Below are 17,376 nucleotides of genomic sequence, written 5' to 3'. Positions count from 1 at the left end.
CCAGAACAAGTGGAATTACCTGCAGTGGCATCAGTCAGCGCTTCAGTAATTAAGTCTCCTTCAGATCCTTCGCATGTTTCTGTTCCTCCACCTCCGCTCTTACTTCCAGCTGCTACCACAAGAAGTAATAGTACATCTATGCCCAGTAGCGTACCTAGTGTTGAAAACAAACCTCCACAGGCTATTGTTAAGCCACAGATCTTGACCCATGTTATTGAAGGTTTTGTGATTCAGGAGGGATTGGAGCCATTTCCTGTAAGTAGCAAGCAAATTTGCATTTTCAAAATTATTCACGTAGCATAATTTTAAAATGTATGATCTGCTGGTCTCTTAATGTATCTTCTCTAATAAAAAACTTACTTCAAAAGTTACTAATTTCCCTGGAGAGGGAAATGGCAGTCCACTCCAGTATTCTTGCCTGGGAAATCCCATGGACATAGGAGCCTGGAGGACCACAGTCCATGGGGTCAAAAAAAAAAAAATTAGAGAATTTCTTTCTGTCTTTCCTGTATATATTTCCATTTTTATCAATAGTTCTAGAATTTTATGCTAGCTATTTAGATGTATAAGATGGAAGCAAACAGTTTCAGGGTATAAGGATATTAGTTTTATAATTTTTAGAGAAGGCAATTAGATGTTCACTCTGAAGGGAACTTTCTATTTTTCCCCTTTAAGGGGATCGAAATGACATCAGAAGTGTATTATTTTCTTTTAAAAGGTGTTTCTTGTATAATGTGATACTTGTGAACTTTAACTTGGATACAGAAAATAGTAACTTCCCAATGATCTTTATATCTGAAATTATCCAGTTGATGGTTTTTAAAAACAGATTTTCTCATTATTTTTTAAATCTCAGGTTTCAATCAGATTTTAAAAATGCTTCAAAATGTACACATCAGAATTGAGATGCTGTATCCTATCACTAAAAGTAATTTGATTTGAGACTAGCTATACATTACAGCTACGTTAGCTACATTACATGTTATGTCTCGAAATGAACATTTTTCCTTAGGAAATATACCAAGACAAGTGGCCAAAATCAAAGCCCCAAACAAAGACACGAGAATACAAAATTATGTATTTTGAAGGCCTTTGAAGCATCTGATTTTTCAGATTCATAGGTAGGGCATTATGATTGCACAGTGATAGCTGACTGTAGCCAGTTGCCTATGTTTTCAGTTTACTGTGCGTATATTAAACTTGGATCTAAGAACCTCTGATTTAGTGAGTGGAGAAACAGTCTTTTCTCCCTAATCTCAGAGATTGGGTCCTGGCTCAGCCATATACCGAATGTGTAACCTTTGTTAGGTCTCTCAACCTTTTTGAAATTCATTTGCTCATCCAGCAAATGGAGACGATATTTTGCTCTTAGGGTTATTGTGAAGACTAAATGTGTGTAACGGTTCTATGTAGTAATGTGTATTATTTTTTCACTGAAAATTTGGAAAATGTACAGAGCAAATAGTAACACCACAAAATGTATTTTAATATATATATTTTCATATGATCAGGACTATAATTGTATATACAGTTCAGATTCCCTTTTTTTATTATTAAAAAAAAATTTTTTTTGACCACACCTTTCTTCTTACCTCTTGTGAGATCTTAGTTCCCCAACCAGAGATTGAACTTGAGTCCTTGGCGTTGAAAGTGCAGGATCCGAACCACTGTACCCCCAGGGAATTCTTTACAGATCAGCTTCTTTTGCTTAGTATATCTTGAACATTTATTTTCTCATTTGATTAGTAGTACTTTGGAAACATTTTGAAAGGTTATCTAGTATTTCACTTTCTGGACTGGCGTAATTTATATAATCCTTCAATTACAGTTTGCCCCCCCCACCCCCCCCCCCAATATCCACAGGTTTCACACTGGGGAGTTAACCCAACTGTAGATCAAAAATCTAAAAAAAAAAGAAATCTAGAAAATTCCAAACAGTAAAATTTGAATTGATCATGCACAGGCAGCTATTTACTTCATATTTACATCGTTTTTGGTATTATCAGTAATCTAGAGGTGATTTAAAGGGCTTCCTTGGTGACTCATACAGTAAAGAATTTGCCTGCAATGCAGGGGACTTGGGTTCAATCCCTGGGTTGGGAAGACCCCTTGGAGAAGGAAATAGCAACCCATTCCAGTATTCTAATCAGTATGCTGATTTAAACCATATGGCAGAATGCGCATAGGTTATATGCAAATAACGCTCCATTTTTACATAAGGGACTTGAGCATCTGCGTTTTTTTGTACCCTGTGGAGTCCTGGAATCAGTCCCCTGCAGATACTGAGGGACATCTATACTGTTGGACATTTAGGTTTCCATTTTTTTTTTTTTTTTTGCTGTTCAAAGGAATATCCTTGTATGTAAATTATCCACATTTTAAATATTATTTCTTTAGCATAAATTCCCAGGAGTATAGGTGTTAGCTCACATTACATATGTATTCATAAGACTCTTGATATATATTGGCAAATCATTTTCTGGAAGACTATTTAAATTTATTCGTATACCCTAAGTGTATATCATAAGCACTCAATACTGGTTTTTTCAGCAATAATTTCCACTAATTTTATTTGAGACATTATTACATATATAAACTGAAATAAACACAATTTAAAAGGTTATGGGTTGAGAATTCCCTGGTGATCCACTGGCTAGGACTTGGTGCTTTCACTGCAGGGGCTGGGTTCGATCCCTGCAAGCGAGGCCAAAAAGAACAGTTTATGGGTGATTATTCTCCAGGGTTACATGTAAAAAGTTCCAATAAGTGTTTGTTCACTGTGTATGGAAAATGTTGGAGACTTGACCAGCATTCTCAAATAGAATCAAAGGTTCTGTTTTTTAAGATTAGCTGAGGGTTCACTAGTAAATGAGTAAATACTTTTTGTGTAGATTATTTTTGCTGAAAGCATTTCTAAAGTAAGTAGTTTTCATGACTTAAATTGGTGTACTGAACATAAGTGACTATATTTTTGTTGATTTTGATGTTAATGTTTGAGGAATTTTCCATTTTTATTTGTGATTAAAATAGGTTACTTAACTAGGAATCAGGAGACTTGAGTTCTAGTCCTGTTTCTGCTGTTACAAAGAAATCACCTGCACACTTTGAATATTAGTTCCCTTATCTTTAAAATACAGTAATGATCTGTCCTGAGGAAAGAATCTTATAAATAAAAAGTTTGTGCATGAAAAATCAGTCTTAAAGGTTATTGCAGAAAAAGAAAAAGGTAAAGGTTCTTATGATCACAATTTATTACTGATTTTTTAAAAGATTTTTTTTAGCCTACCCACCTAAACAAAGACCCTTGGTTCCATTTAACTGAGACTTTGGTCATATTGCTCATGAGCTGTAATGTAAAGTGTTCAGGCAACCTGAACATAACCTTTTCTCAAGAAATAAATGAATGGGTCTGATCAGTTGTACAGGTAAATTATCACAGATCCTATTGATTTCAAGAGACTTTTAAACTAAGTTATTTCTGAAGGTCTTTAAAAAGATTTCATTTTCTTCTGTCTTTTATTTATTTATTTATTTTTTGTTCTGTCTTTTAAAGGTGAGTCGTTCATCTTTGCTGATTGAACAGCCTGTGAAAAGAAGGCCCGTTTTGGATAATCAGGTGATAAATTCTGTGTGTGTTCAGCCAGAGCTGCAGAATAATGCAAAGCATGCAGATAATTCATCTGACACAGAGATGGAAGACATGATTGCTGAAGGTTTGTGGATTTTTCTTTAAGATACTCTTTAACTTTGGCATTTACTGCTTGAATCAGAACATGGATTTTTATTATACACAAGATTTTTCCCTTGGAAGTATTTACTTTTATTCTCATATAATGCATTATTTGACTAAAATAATGGGAACTCCAACCAGACTCTGAATGGCCATGTAATTAAAATAACAAGATTGGTGTTAATTTTTATAATACCAGTTTGACCTTTGAAGGAATGTGAGTGGAAAAATTTCCATTATATATGAAAGCAGTTCAAAATTTTAGGATCAAAACAACGAATTTTCTTCTTTAAACAGACTTTAGTAAATGATTATTTTACTGAGCTCGTTTAAAAATTTAGAGCTTCCTGGTTGTTTGGTTTTCGATTTTATGTATTCTTATGTTTGCTATCAGGTGGGTATTAACAGTTGTGTTAAGTCTTCAATCAGAAGATGATTAAATTTGCTCGAGGAGGAAAATATCACTAAATCTTCTCAGTGTCAAACAATCTTTTTTTTAAATAGGCCTTGTTCTACCAGTGAATATTTCATTAAAGTTAAAGTGGTATGCAAAGTGACCTCAGGAAAACAAACACAAATGGAAAAACGATGTTTTTTATTGATTCTCATCATGGCTCTGCAGTAGATGCTGTTCAATTAAATAGCGTGTAGTATGGTTGGGGCTGTACAATTGTGAATTAATTAACATCTGTGTCTAAGTAATTATCCTCAATATATTAGTGTATTTCATCTAAATTTATTCACTTTGTAAATGTTTACTGAATATATACTGTGTGCCTGTACTTTGCTAAGTTAAGTAAAATAGCATGCTGGTAAGCAGAATAGATATTGACTTGGCTCACAGTTTTCCTAATTAAGAGGAAGGCATCTCTGTCATTATTGGTAACATATGGACTGTTGCAGTGTATTTATCACTGTTTTACTTGTTATCTGAATAGCAAAGAACTGATAGTAGTATAAAATTTTTTACTGCTAACTTAGGTTGAGCTCAGTTTGATTTTTTTTTTTAATTTAAAAGAGCTAAACATGAAAAATTTCTAACATAACTTAAAATTAGAACTGTATAATGAAGAAGTCTGCTCACACAGACTCAGTATTATTACCCAGTTTTAAACATTATTTTGCGAAGTTAGCTTCATGCATCCCTTTGTTTTTTTCCTCCTACATTCCTCCTTCTCTTTTTCTCTATTGCTTTTTCTCTTTCCCTTTTCTTCCCTTCTTCCTCTGTTTAAAAACAAATCATAGTTCTTGTTGTATTTTACTAGTACATACTTCAGTGTGCATCTGTAAAATGTACATTTTAATGCTGTGTCACCCAAAACAATATTAATAATAATTCTTTGTCATCTAGTACCTGGTTTATATTCAGATTTCCTCAATTGTATAATTACTTAAATTGTATAAATGTCCTTTTATAGTTATTTTGTTCAAATCAGGATTCAAAAAGTGCCTGGTGGTGGTTTAGGAGTAAGTAAAGAGTTAATCACTCAGTTGTGTCTGACTCTGCGACCCCACGGACTATCTGTCCAGACTCCTCTGCCCATGGGATTCTCCAGGCAAGAATGTTGGAGTGGGTTACCATTCCGTTCTGCAGGGGATCTTCTACACCTAGGGATTGAAACTGGGTCTCCTGCGTTGCAGGCAGGGTATTTTACCAACTGAGCCACTGGGGAAGCCTTTTGTTGTTAGGAATTTAATTGCAATTAATTCCTAAGTACTTGCTTTTATTATAGTTATGCATACTATTTATCTGAGAATTTTTCATTTGAGATGAGTAGTAAAGACAAATGTACAGGGATTTTTTTTCCTTGCCTATATAAGTGTATAAACAAAAGTTTTGTAGGCTAATAAGCTACATAACGTGCCCTCTTGTGTGCGCATATTGGAGAAAAATGGAAAACTGCCTAGGAAACTTCACAGCACACTTTGTGATGCTCATGGTTTACAATATAATATATATAAAACATGGTGGACTGTGCTAGAATGTCAGGGAGCTTTTGATCTAATAAGTAGCAATCTCTATAACAGAAAGATAACTAAGAAGCAGCATATGCTAGGTATTAAGTGAATTATATAGACAGTAAGAACATGGCACTTTAAAGCTGGGTGATATTATTGCCAGACGGGTGAGTTTTCAGTGAAGAGGGGGTTTGACTTGGGTCTTGGATGATAAAGCATAGATAACAGAAAGAACCTGTCAGGTTAGCATACCATGAATAAATGCACAGAAGATGTGCAAGTGCTCAGTAACTTCAGGAGGGGGCAGTGAAGAGTAGGCAGTTGGGTTAGAGAAGACGGTGGGCAATAAGGCAGAGTCAGATTCTAGCAGACCTTGAGATCCGATCATGGAAGGAGGAGTTATTTTGCTGTCAAGAGGATGGTTACTGAAAATTTTTAGCCAGATGACATGAAAAAATGTTTTTGAAACTGCTGGTCATGTGTGGATGAATAGTAGAGGTTTGGCATGTGATTGATACTTGTAGTCACGGTGGGAAGAGGAAGGAAAGAATTGATGGAAGACAAGGCAAAGAGTAGTTTTTAACGAACAGGATACCAGAGTAAGGAAAAGGAACATTTAAAGATTAATCTTTGCAATGAATAATAAATAAGCCATAGAAATCTAATGCACAGTATAATGAATATTGACAATATTGTACTATAATCATCAGCCTAACTTAAGCTAACAATTATCCCAATGACTAAAATGAAAAGATAAAAATGTAATGTGATAGAAATGTTCAGAATTTCTACTGAGGCAGTCACTTGTATAAATGTATCAAATTAACATCTTGTACACCTTAAGTTTACACAATGTTATATGTTAACTGTGGCTAAAAAAGATGAATATTTCATAGTGGAGATATGTTTACTGAAAATATATCAATTTTTAAAATACTTTGTAATTTCCCATGGTAATTTTATCAAGTATTTCTGTTACTGTATACTTATTTCAGTGTTTATGGGAAATACTAGAGAGTGAAATGATGAGGTCATTTATTTAGTGGCTTTGGCTTTACAAGTATATGCAGTTTCAGTATGAAAAACTTAATGTAATGATTATTCTTTTTTTAAAGGATTAACTGTATCTCTGTTTGGACCAGAATCTCCATCTAAAATGTGATTTATCAAAGTGTCTTACTTCTTCCCTGGTAAATCATCATGCATATGATGGTTTCTATCTCGTTGCCTTCTTACTGCTGATCATCACGTGATCTCAAGTCTTCAGGAAAATTGAAAAGTAATTCCTCTTTGCACACAAAAAATTAGGGATCTCTGTTAGTTAGGATATATGTTTGGCCACTCCATTAGACACCCAGACTAATATCTGGTTAAGTAAGAAAGAAGTTTCATTTTCTCTGACATAGTCTAAAGGTAAGCAGCGCAGGGCTCCATTATGTTGGGCACATAAGCTGTCAGTGTCTCATAGCTGACATGATAGCTTTCCAAGATAGCTAATCTTCATGGTCACATTCCAATCAGTAAGAAGGGCATCACCCGGAATTTGGTCAGAAATTGGCCACACATAGGGCAGCAGTTGTGCTTTTTATTCTCAGTGGCTATATTCCTAGCTAAAAGTTAGGCTTTTGTTACTGGGGGAGAAAAGTGGAGAACTGATAGTAGGGAACTGCCAGCTGTCTCTGTATAGAACCCCATCTTTATTATCTCAAGCAGTAGTTTTTTAAAAACTTATTTGGCTCTGTAATTTTTTATTTACAAGTGTGAAAAAGTAGCCTTGTAACATCACAAGATTTGTTGAAATTCTGACCAAAATTAGAACTGGACTTCTTTGAATCTGTTAATGTTCCTCTCTTCTTCATGAGAAATAAAACTGATGTGAAATTTTTGTCAGATTGTTAACCCTTAGACCATACCTGTTTGGGATCTCGCCTCTCTCGTCAGCAGAAACATTTCCTTCTCCTTCATAAGGTTGTCTAACCTATTATCAAGTGTTGCATATTTTTATGTTAATTAATTCAAAGTTTTGAAATAAAGCTTTCAGTAGAGTCAAAATGAAACAGCCCAAAGAATGGGCTCTTTGGGGCTGGATTGGTGGTCAAATGAGAGGTTCTATATCCAGTACAGGCTTTTCAAGGTCATATCTGATTATAAGCATGACAAACTAGAAACAATTCTCCTGGAAGTTAGGACACTAGGTGCCAGGAATGTGTTGTGGGCAGAGCTGTGTGAGAGCCATCTCTGGGTCATTGGAAGAAACAGCTTTTACCTTACTTGGTTTGAGACTCTTTCTTCCTCATTGCCACTAAATAGATGAGTTTGCTTATGAAGATAGTCCTGAGAATTTCTTTGAGATGATCATTTGCTAGTTTATGACTTGACTGGTCATGACAATGTCTTTGGATGTCCTTTGACACTTCAAATATTTCACAGTGTGTTTTTGCTGCCTTCACTTAATTTAGCACTTTGCCATTTGCTTCTCCAGTAACACTGGGATAAAATGATCCTTGAATGTATGAGTGCATGTTGTTCATGTCTACATTTCAAAGTCCCTTTCTTCATCTTAATAAGTCTCGGTTAAGTGGATAACATAGAAAAGCACATAAAGAACTCATAGCTAAAAGCTTTAGTTAGAGTTCCTTTTTTTGGTATATTTTATATGACTCAGCATAGGAATTATGATGCATGTAAATGGTAAAATATGGTGATTTAAGAATTAAACAGTTTTCATTGAAGTGTTTTAAGTTACTTGTTATAGGTCTTGGTACTCCTAATTCTTACGTGGAAGATAGGAAATGGAACTGTCACTCTTTTAAGTCTGCTTCCTGTTAGGCATTCATGTAATCTTCACTGCATTTCTTTGGGAAGGTATCATAAGCCCCATTTTACAGATGAGAAAACTGTTGGGTTCTAAAGATTAAGTTGCTTGCTTATAGGTGACTGCTGCTGGATACTTGAGGATGTAGGTGGGAAGTTTCTTTAGGTCCTGTGGTATGACTCGAAGAAAGTTATGGATACAGAGGTAGAGTAAGGACATTCTAATTAACAGAGAGGACCCTGACAAAAAAGAGCAGAGGTTAGAAATTACAAAACTATTGATGATTTTGAAAATAAATGTAAATTATTTTAATATAACTAAAAGGGACTTTTATAATTAGATAAATACATCTTTATATATTCTGTTGTACACTGCAGATCTTAGAGAGTGTTAACTATTTTAAATGCTCCTCTGAAATCAAAGTCTTCTCTTTGGAGTCCTCATTTTCTCCAGTTAGAATTGTGTTCTTTGCTATGTATATTATACATAGCACAATGTATCAAAATTCATATACTACATAATACTTTTTGGAAGGTAGTGACTTTATTTGCACATTTTAGGTAGGTTGGATTCTTTGCAAATGAACCTTTAAAAATGTATTATTTATTTATATAGAGAAAACTCCATAAGATTTTTATGCAGGAGCCAGAGGGAATTGGTGGAAGTGGTGGTTTTGGGGGGCTTTGCCTTGCCAAAGTGGCTATGGATTGAAAAGTTAAAAGACCATTCCTTTTAAGTCTCCTGTAGGGTCTGAACACTGGCAGTATCCCACCAAGGTAGAAGCTAAAAGAAAATTTGCCATAATTAAGTTTTTGGAATTTTTTTTCTGCTTTTTTCTTTTTTAGAGACATTAGAAGAAATGGACAGTGAGTTGCTCAAGTGTGAATTTTGTGGAAAGATGGGATATGCTAATGAGTTTCTTCGGTCAAAACGATTCTGCACTATGTCATGTGCCAAAAGGTATTTCTGTTCTCAAGTTTCCTAAAGCACAAGCCAGAAACTGCTATAACAAAACTAAAAAACTTGTAGAGTTTACCATTGGTCAAAACTAGGTACTGTAGAAGAATACTATCAAATAGACATTATCTGGAGCTACTTTGCTATTTAGTTGTTAAATTTTACTTGGCGAAAACTGTATTCATAACACATATAGCATAATCAAATATTGAAGTAGCAATCAATCTCCAGGTGTTAAGAATATGGAGGAGACTCCCTCCTGTGAATACACTGCTAGTCCTTTGTTTTAACAATATTGAAATACCTGGATTTACTTTGTTATATTTTAAAATGTTTCATTTCTTTTAACCATATCCTGTTTATTTTAGGGTTTTAAGTGGGACATCTGTAGGATAAATTCTCCACATTGTTATATTACTTGATAACAAAAATGCCTGTCTTTTCTAAATGTTTTTTCAGTAATATTATAGGTAAATAGTACTACTGTCAAAAACCTTTTTGGTACCTTCATTGATCTAGTCACACATTTAGTTTACATTAAAGAAAGCCTCTCTAATTCTGTTAATAAATCATAATACAGGTATTTCCCACTGAAGCTAAAGTGTGTACACAGTTTATTTTGAACTTTGTTCTATATTCCAAAAGTTATTTTCTCAAAGAATTTAAGATCTTAAAGATACATCTAGGGAATTTCTTGCTCCCTAAATGAATACATTATTTAGTATGGTGTACCTAAAATATGTTTTGTAAAACTTAAGTCAAATAAGCAGAAGTATTTGGGTTAATGGTTTTTTATTTGTCAATCTGTTATTCAGATATTTTTTCATGTTATTTTGATAGTCCTAATCAAATTATGTAACTCCTATTTTGTTTGCATATACCACAAGAAAGAGTAGTGGCTTTCTGATTCAAAGGGATTAAAAACTGAGGGAGGAGGATTGCCTTTCAGAATCTTTTAAACTTCTAAACTGTTCAGAAATATTTCAGGACAGTTAGCACACTATCATCACTCTTCTCCCAGAGATGATTGCTGAGGTGTCAGGTTAGTATACCTTTAGGTGAAGCTCTTTAGAGGCTTAGAGGTCCTAAGGTGGGAAAATATAGAGGAGAGAAGAGTAAGGAGGAGAGGATAAGTTAGGTCAGGTAAGAAATGCTGTTTACATGTGTGCCTAGCTGTCTTTCTTCGATATCTCAGTATTTAGGGAGTAAAGAGCAAATTAGTCCCTCTTCTCTCTTCTTCAGTCAGTTGGGGAAGAAGTTTGTTAGTTGATGTAAATGGAAATCAGAAACCTTTAGAGCTGAGCCCACAGATGAGCATGTTGAACACAGGAGGAGCTTGTTTAATTGTTTTAGGGTAAAATGAAGTGACCATCAGGACACTCTTCTGTTTTATATTTTTAGGGGAAAAATAGCCAATTTTCTCTATAGTACTCCTTACTTCCACCTCATTGATATTTCCATAAACATAAGTGAGGGAATTTTCTTTTGGTAAAACAGTTTTCAATAGCAAAGTTAACTGGGATTTATTCTTGTCATTTCCCTGAAAAATCATCTTAGAGCAAAAGAGTTTCAAAAAGAATTTTGAAAATAAGAAATTACAACAGCAATTTTATGTGTAAAAAAAGAGCCACTATGTGCATTTTTTTAGATGATCTCTTTTCACTCTTCTTTCTAGGGAAGGAGTCAGCGGACTATACCCAGGCTGAGTCCTTTCTGTAGCCTATTTTTGTATGGCCCCTGAACTAATTAAGGATACTATTTAAATTTTTAGGTGGTTGTTGAAAAAGAATCAGAAGAATATTTTGTGATACATGAAAATTATCTAAAATTGTCACTGTGTATAATGTATTGCTCAGTCATGTCCGACTGTGACTGCATGGACTGTAGCTCGCCAGGCTCCTCTACCATGGCACTTCCCAGGCAAGAATATTGGAGTGGGTAGCCGTTCCTTTCTCCAGGCGCTCTTCCCCACCCAGGGATTAAACCCGGTTCTCCTGCGTTGCAGGCAGAGTCTTTACCATCTGAGCCACCAGGAAGGCCCCAGGTGTCACTAAGTAAAGTTTTTTGTTTTTTTTTTTTTTTACTAAGTAAAGTTTTATTGGAACCCGTCTGTTTTCATTCATTACTGTCTAGCTGCTTTTATGTTACAGAGTTGAATAATTGTGGCAGAACCTTTGTGTGGCCTACAAAATCTAAAACATTTAATATCTGGCCCTTTATAGAAAAAATTGCCCAGCCTCTGTTTAGGGCGTTGGAACCCAATAAATGGCAAAAGATTGTCTTTTTTTTTGGCTACACTGCATAACGTGCAGGATCTTAGTTCCCCAACCAGAGATTGAACCTGCACCCTTTGCAGTGAAACGTGGATTTTTAACCATTGGACCTCCAGGAAAGTCCCATTCACAGAACTCTTTTAAACTGTCATCATGCCTTAGAAAGTGAAAGTGTTAGTTGCTTGGCTGTGTCTGACTCATTGGAACCCTATGGGCTGTAGCCTGCCAGGATCCTCTGTCCATGGAATTCTCCAGGCAAGAATACTGGAGTGAGTTGCCATTCCCTTCTCCAAGGGAATCTTCCCATCCCAGGGATCGAGCCCATGTCTCCTGGATTGCAGGCAGACTCTACCATCTGAGCCACCAGGGCCTTATAAAGATCGATGTTAAAAAAAATCGTTAAGAGTGCTCACTTTGACAATACATATGCTAAAATTAGAACGCTGTAGAGATTAGCATGGTCCCTGCATAAGATGATATGCAAATTAATAAAGTATTCCACATTAAAAACTATGTATATATTAAAATATACACTTAAAAATATTAGTTGGTTTTGATAAAATCTTCCAGCCAGTTTTTTAAAAAAATAATAAATGTATTGGCTGTGCTGGGTCCTCATGGCTGCCCGAGGACTTTCTCTGGTTTGGAGAGCAGGGGCTACTCTAGTTGCGGTGTGTGAGGGTCTCTTTGTGGTGGCTTCTCTTGTTGTGGAGCACAGGCTTATATGTATGTGGACTTCGGTAGTTGTGCACACTTAGCTGCTCTGCAGCACGTGGAGTCTTCCTGGGCATGTGGACTCTTCCCAGACTGGGGATCAACCTGTGTCCCCTGTATTGACAGGCAGATTCCCAACTACTAGTCCACCAGGGAGGTCCTCTTCCAGCCAGTTTTAAAGAATTAAATATATTTGAATTTCCTGAATTCCTAAGAACCATGAATTCCTTGTATAACTTTGATAACTCAACTTTACCTTTCTGTCTTTGATTTTAGTTATATTTGAAAAATATTTTACTAGCCATTTGAGATTTCCTCTTCTCTACTATATTAATCTCTTTTTTGAAAATCTCTTCAGAAATGGTTACCCAAGAAAATAACCATTTGAATGATCATCTAAATAGTTAACTAATAATTTCTTCTTCTCCTGGAACCTTGAATTATTTTGTAACTGCAAAAATGAGTTATTGTTTGTATTTTGCAGAAAGTTTCCCACTATCATGCTGTTATTAGGAGATACCAGTACCTTGTTATAGGTGTCCAGTATTACATTGACAGCTATATTATATATAACGAGGGATTTTTTTTTTTTTTTACTATTAGCATAAGTAAATTTATTGAACACTGTGGTTTACTTTCTGAGATATTATAATCCATAATGAAATAAATGGCATTTACTGATTCACAACTGCACTTTAATTAAGGTCATAATTACTAAGTGGAGCATCCCATACATCATTTAATACTTTTTTTTTTACTTGAATTTCTTAGGTACAATGTTAGCTGTTCTAAAAAATTTGCACTTAGTCGTTGGAATCGTAAGCCTGATAATCAAAGTCTTGGGCATCGTGGCCGTCGTCCAAGTGGCCCTGACGGGGCAGCAAGAGAACATATCCTTAGGCAGGTCTGTAGAAACCTTGATTCAAAGTACAATACCCTTTTCAGAAATACAAGGAAAGTGCAATGCTGTATTTTACTTGTACTACATTTTCCAGCTTCCAATTACTTATCCATCTGCAGAAGAAGACTTGGCTTCTCACGAAGATTCTGTGCCATCTGCTATGACAACACGCCTGCGTAGGCAGAGTGAGCGGGAAAGAGAGCGTGAGCTTCGGGATGTGAGGATGAGGAAGATGCCTGAAAATAGTGACCTGCTACCAGTTTCACAAACAGAGCCGTCTATATGGACAGTTGATGATGTCTGGGCCTTCATCCATTCTTTGCCTGGTATGTGATTGACCACTTTGACCTTGATTTTTGCCTTGTGCACACACCCAGGAATGACATTAGATCCATCCACACCTGTTGCAAAAAAGGGCTAGAGAAGTTCTGTGTATATATACTCATTAAATGGCATTTGCTATTGAAATGTGATCTGTTTCCTCTTGCTTATTCCCTCAGCACAACTGGGTATTTTCTCATACCCCCCAAGTCGATAAAAACTGACTAGTCCTGCTTCTGCTGTGACACCTCAGCCGGTGAAGATATTAAAGGTGCTCTCTTCTCTTCAGTCTGATTTCTCTCGAGAGGTCAGTAGAGAGATTGAGTCAGACACTTCTTCCCTTCTGCTCTTCCAGTTTTCTAGTCTATCAATATTTCCTCCTTATTTCCTAATTTAACCTTTTTTAAATGAAATAACACAGACCAAAATTTTTTTTACATTTTTGAAAGCTAATCAAGACCTTTTAGAGTGTGGTAAAATTTTTTTGTTTCTTTAAAAAGACAAAACAAAAATGCTGTTTCTTTTAAAGGAGGCTGCATTCTTTGATTCTTTGCATAAAGTTTAAGACATCAAGAACACTTCTGAAATTAAGTAGACAATGAAATTCAGTTATGATATTCCATTCCAATATTGAGGGTTACTTTCTTATTTATATTTCCTGCTCTCTCATTTGGTATTCTTTCCATCAGCTTAAGTCATTATGTTCTTTTATCTTTACTAAACAGTAATCTTTTATATCCACTTTCTCTACTGGGCTGGGTACTAAAGACCGCCTTTGCCAATGATGAGACCCACACTGCCTCTATATGTTGAGACAGTATGTATTTTTTTAATCAGCAAATCTTTTATCATTCACTTTAACCTTATAAATAATGGAAAATAAGACTTTTAAAAGCATTTGTTCCATTTTGGGTTTTTGGTGAATCATACCATTTCTCTTGAAACAAGCTTTCCAGAAAAATACATCCCCTTTGAACTTGTCCACAGACTTACTAAAACTAATCCACCTATATTTGGTAATCAGTCTTTCTATGAAGGTGACCACTGTCTCAGAAGCATACTTATAGCTAAAATGTTATGAGTGAAGAAAATATATTCAGAAGTATTCTTTTTAAAAAAAAAAAAAATCTGTTAGCCATTTTACCTTCACAGATGGTTCCTGGCTTGTGATGGATAGACTTAATGAACTTTAGATTTTATAATGGTACAAAAGTGATATACATTAAGTAGAAAGTGTGCTTCAGATTTTGATTTTGATCTTTTGCTGGTGATACGAAGCATGATGCTTGCCGCAAATTGGGCAGGACAGCTCCATCAGCCATGCTGTCATGAGGGTGAATAGCTGACACAACCATGCTTGACTCATGTGGTCATTCTGTTTTTTACTTTCAGTACAGTATTCATTCAATAAATGATATGAAATATTCAACACTTTATTATAAAATAAGCTTTATATGTTAGGTAACTTTGCCCTACTTACAGTAGGCTATTCTTAATGTTCTGAGAATGTTTAAAGTAGGCTAAGCTAGGCTATGATGTTTGGAAGTTTAGGTGTATTAAATGCATTTTTGACTTGATGTTTTCAACTTTCGATGGTTTTATCAGGATGTCAGGTTTGAGGGAGATAAATATGCAGAACTCTGGAATTTTATTAAATTATTTTTTAATGGCTTATTTTAGAAATGTGAAATAAGCTTTTTTTTCTATCAAACAAGATATGGTCACTTTTAAAGAAAGATGAAATTGTTTAAAGAAGGGATACATTTTTCATGGGAAGATTTTTAAGCATGCACCTAGGAAAACTTAGGTGTGATTCAAGTGCTGACCAGGTGGGTTTAGAATCTGCTTTAAAAGAATGGTGAGTCTTCACAGGGTGTGGCTTTAATATTTAATGAAATAAATTTTAAGTTTTATACCAGTCTAGGTATCTTGAGAATTAACATTGGAACTGACGCTAATCCCTGGGGCTGAACTTTGATTCTGTCACCTTTAGACAGTCTCAGTCTTCCAAATGGGATATATGAACTGTTTGTTAGCCTGATTTCTCATTTGGAGGGGGAAATATTTCTTTTCCTTTGGGGAGGAGGAAAATAGTTGGCCAAACAGATAACAAATAACAGATGCTGCTGATGGTTCTATCACTTCATATGCCTTTTTTAGGGCTAGTTTTCTAATTTTCCCCAGCATCCATTTGCCACAAGGCTACTCTTGGTTGCTTTATTAGGACAAAGGCTAATTTTTTTGTTTTGTTCTTCCTTCATTGAATTGAAAAAAAAAAAATTATTTCTTATAACTTGAGATGCTTGCCTTATTAAGACAATTTTGTTGCCAGCCTTCTAGAGAAAATTACATATAAGGCAGACCCAGACTGTTTCTTAATACGAAGAAATTCTAAATTGTAAGTGTGCTGAATATAACTCTACTTTTTTACTGATTAAATAGGAGTATTTCTAAACTGCTTTGACAGGCTGAGTAACAAGCTTATTTGTGTGATGTGTTACATCTTCTTTCTCTGTTTTTCTCTGAATAATGCCTGTGGCTTAAGGTAAATCTCAACCAGAAAAGGCTGTTACCATCATTTCTCTGTGTTCATCTGGCCTTTGTAAATCCTTTTGAGCCTCTTTCAGCTCATACAGGGCTGTATTTTTTTTTTCCCCTGAGCTCTTCTCATGGAATGAATAAACTTGTAAATTTTATAATCTCTTGCATTTTTCTTTCCAGTTGAGGCTGGGTTTCCCTCTTTCATCAGGGCACCTGTATTTATTCCTAGAGTTTTCTCTTCTTGTTCTATGTCATCTTGAGAACCATCTTGGTGGGACCATATTAGTGCTGGTATGCAGACAAGTCTCAGAGCTGTTACCAGAGTAAAATATTCTCTTCTTCTAAATGTTCGTACATTAAAAAGTTCTCTATAGGAAAGGTTCTTTGTACTCTCCGTTTACTGCAGTTATCTTCTTTAACTCTTCCTTGATACAGTGAACTGCGTTTTGCAAAGATCACCTTAGTCTGTATTTGTTGGTCTGTGAATCTGCAGTAGGTTTAGTTTCTGTGTAGGTGTAAAAAGTAGGTATTGGTTAAAAACATGACTATTTACTATCGTTTCATAATATTGTTATAGGGACTCGTTTGTTCTGTAGTGTTGAGTGTAGGTGATAGCCTTTCATCATCCTTACCGAGGTTAATTTTTGTATGGGGTGTTTTTGTTTTAGGGTTAGCTGGAAATGTGACTGGGCACTTGTGAGGTTCCTTTGGGACCCATGTCTGTGTGCAGAGGTCCATCCCATCCTGATCTGCTTCTGGTGATGTGAAGCCAGCTAAGCTGACGACTTGCTGCAGTCGGGATATGTTCTGTAATGTCCTTGGAGCACTAGCTGTTGCATAGGTGTAGATTCTAAATATGTCAGAAATTCATAGAATTTTAGCTCAGTATACCTTGGGCATCTACATTTTTTAAAAAAATCATCTTTCTCTAGTTTTAGGAAGCATATTTGCTTCTGCCTCCCCTTTTAAAAATCACCTTATTTTTTCATTTCTATACTAACATATAAACACCCCTTTTTGTGATTGGCTTAAGATAGTTGTGATCTAAAATTCTGAAGATAATTCATTCCTGTTTGATCATGCGGTTTCCTCACATTTTGTTCTTTATTATTTTGCTAACACATATTTTGTCTACCTACAAGAAGACATTTAAAGAGGGATCTGG

The 17,376-nt window shown here is 35.3% G+C and overlaps 1 protein-coding gene and 1 non-coding gene across 10 annotated transcripts in view; both read left to right on the top strand.

Annotated features, from left to right (window-relative positions):
- PHC3 (polyhomeotic homolog 3) overlaps positions 1–17,376 on the top strand; it is a 79,949-nt gene that overhangs the window by 52,002 nt on the left and 10,571 nt on the right. For 7 of the 9 annotated variants that reach the window (XM_061168305.1, XM_061168301.1, XM_061168306.1 and 4 more), the window contains 5 exons: positions 5–255; positions 3,554–3,713; positions 9,350–9,464; positions 13,220–13,352; positions 13,444–13,675. In XM_061168305.1, coding sequence (XP_061024288.1) covers positions 5–255; positions 3,554–3,713; positions 9,350–9,464; positions 13,220–13,352; positions 13,444–13,675 — 891 coding nt within the window. Of the gene's footprint in view, positions 1–4; positions 256–3,553; positions 3,714–9,349; positions 9,465–13,219; positions 13,353–13,443; positions 13,676–13,849; positions 13,978–17,376 lie in introns of those variants that run through there. The other 2 variants (XR_009697098.1, XM_061168307.1) reach the window with 2 other exon arrangements.
- LOC133074290 (U6 spliceosomal RNA) lies at positions 12,140–12,242 on the top strand. Its single transcript, XR_009697136.1, has one exon. It is a non-coding gene; the product is annotated as a U6 spliceosomal RNA (small nuclear RNA).

Source organism: Dama dama, chromosome 19 (genome assembly GCF_033118175.1).
Source record: "Dama dama isolate Ldn47 chromosome 19, ASM3311817v1, whole genome shotgun sequence".
NCBI classification, from domain to species: Eukaryota; Metazoa; Chordata; class Mammalia; order Artiodactyla; family Cervidae; genus Dama; species Dama dama.
Note: the sequence above shows the minus strand (reverse complement) of the source record. Positions and strands in the feature narration are given on the sequence as shown.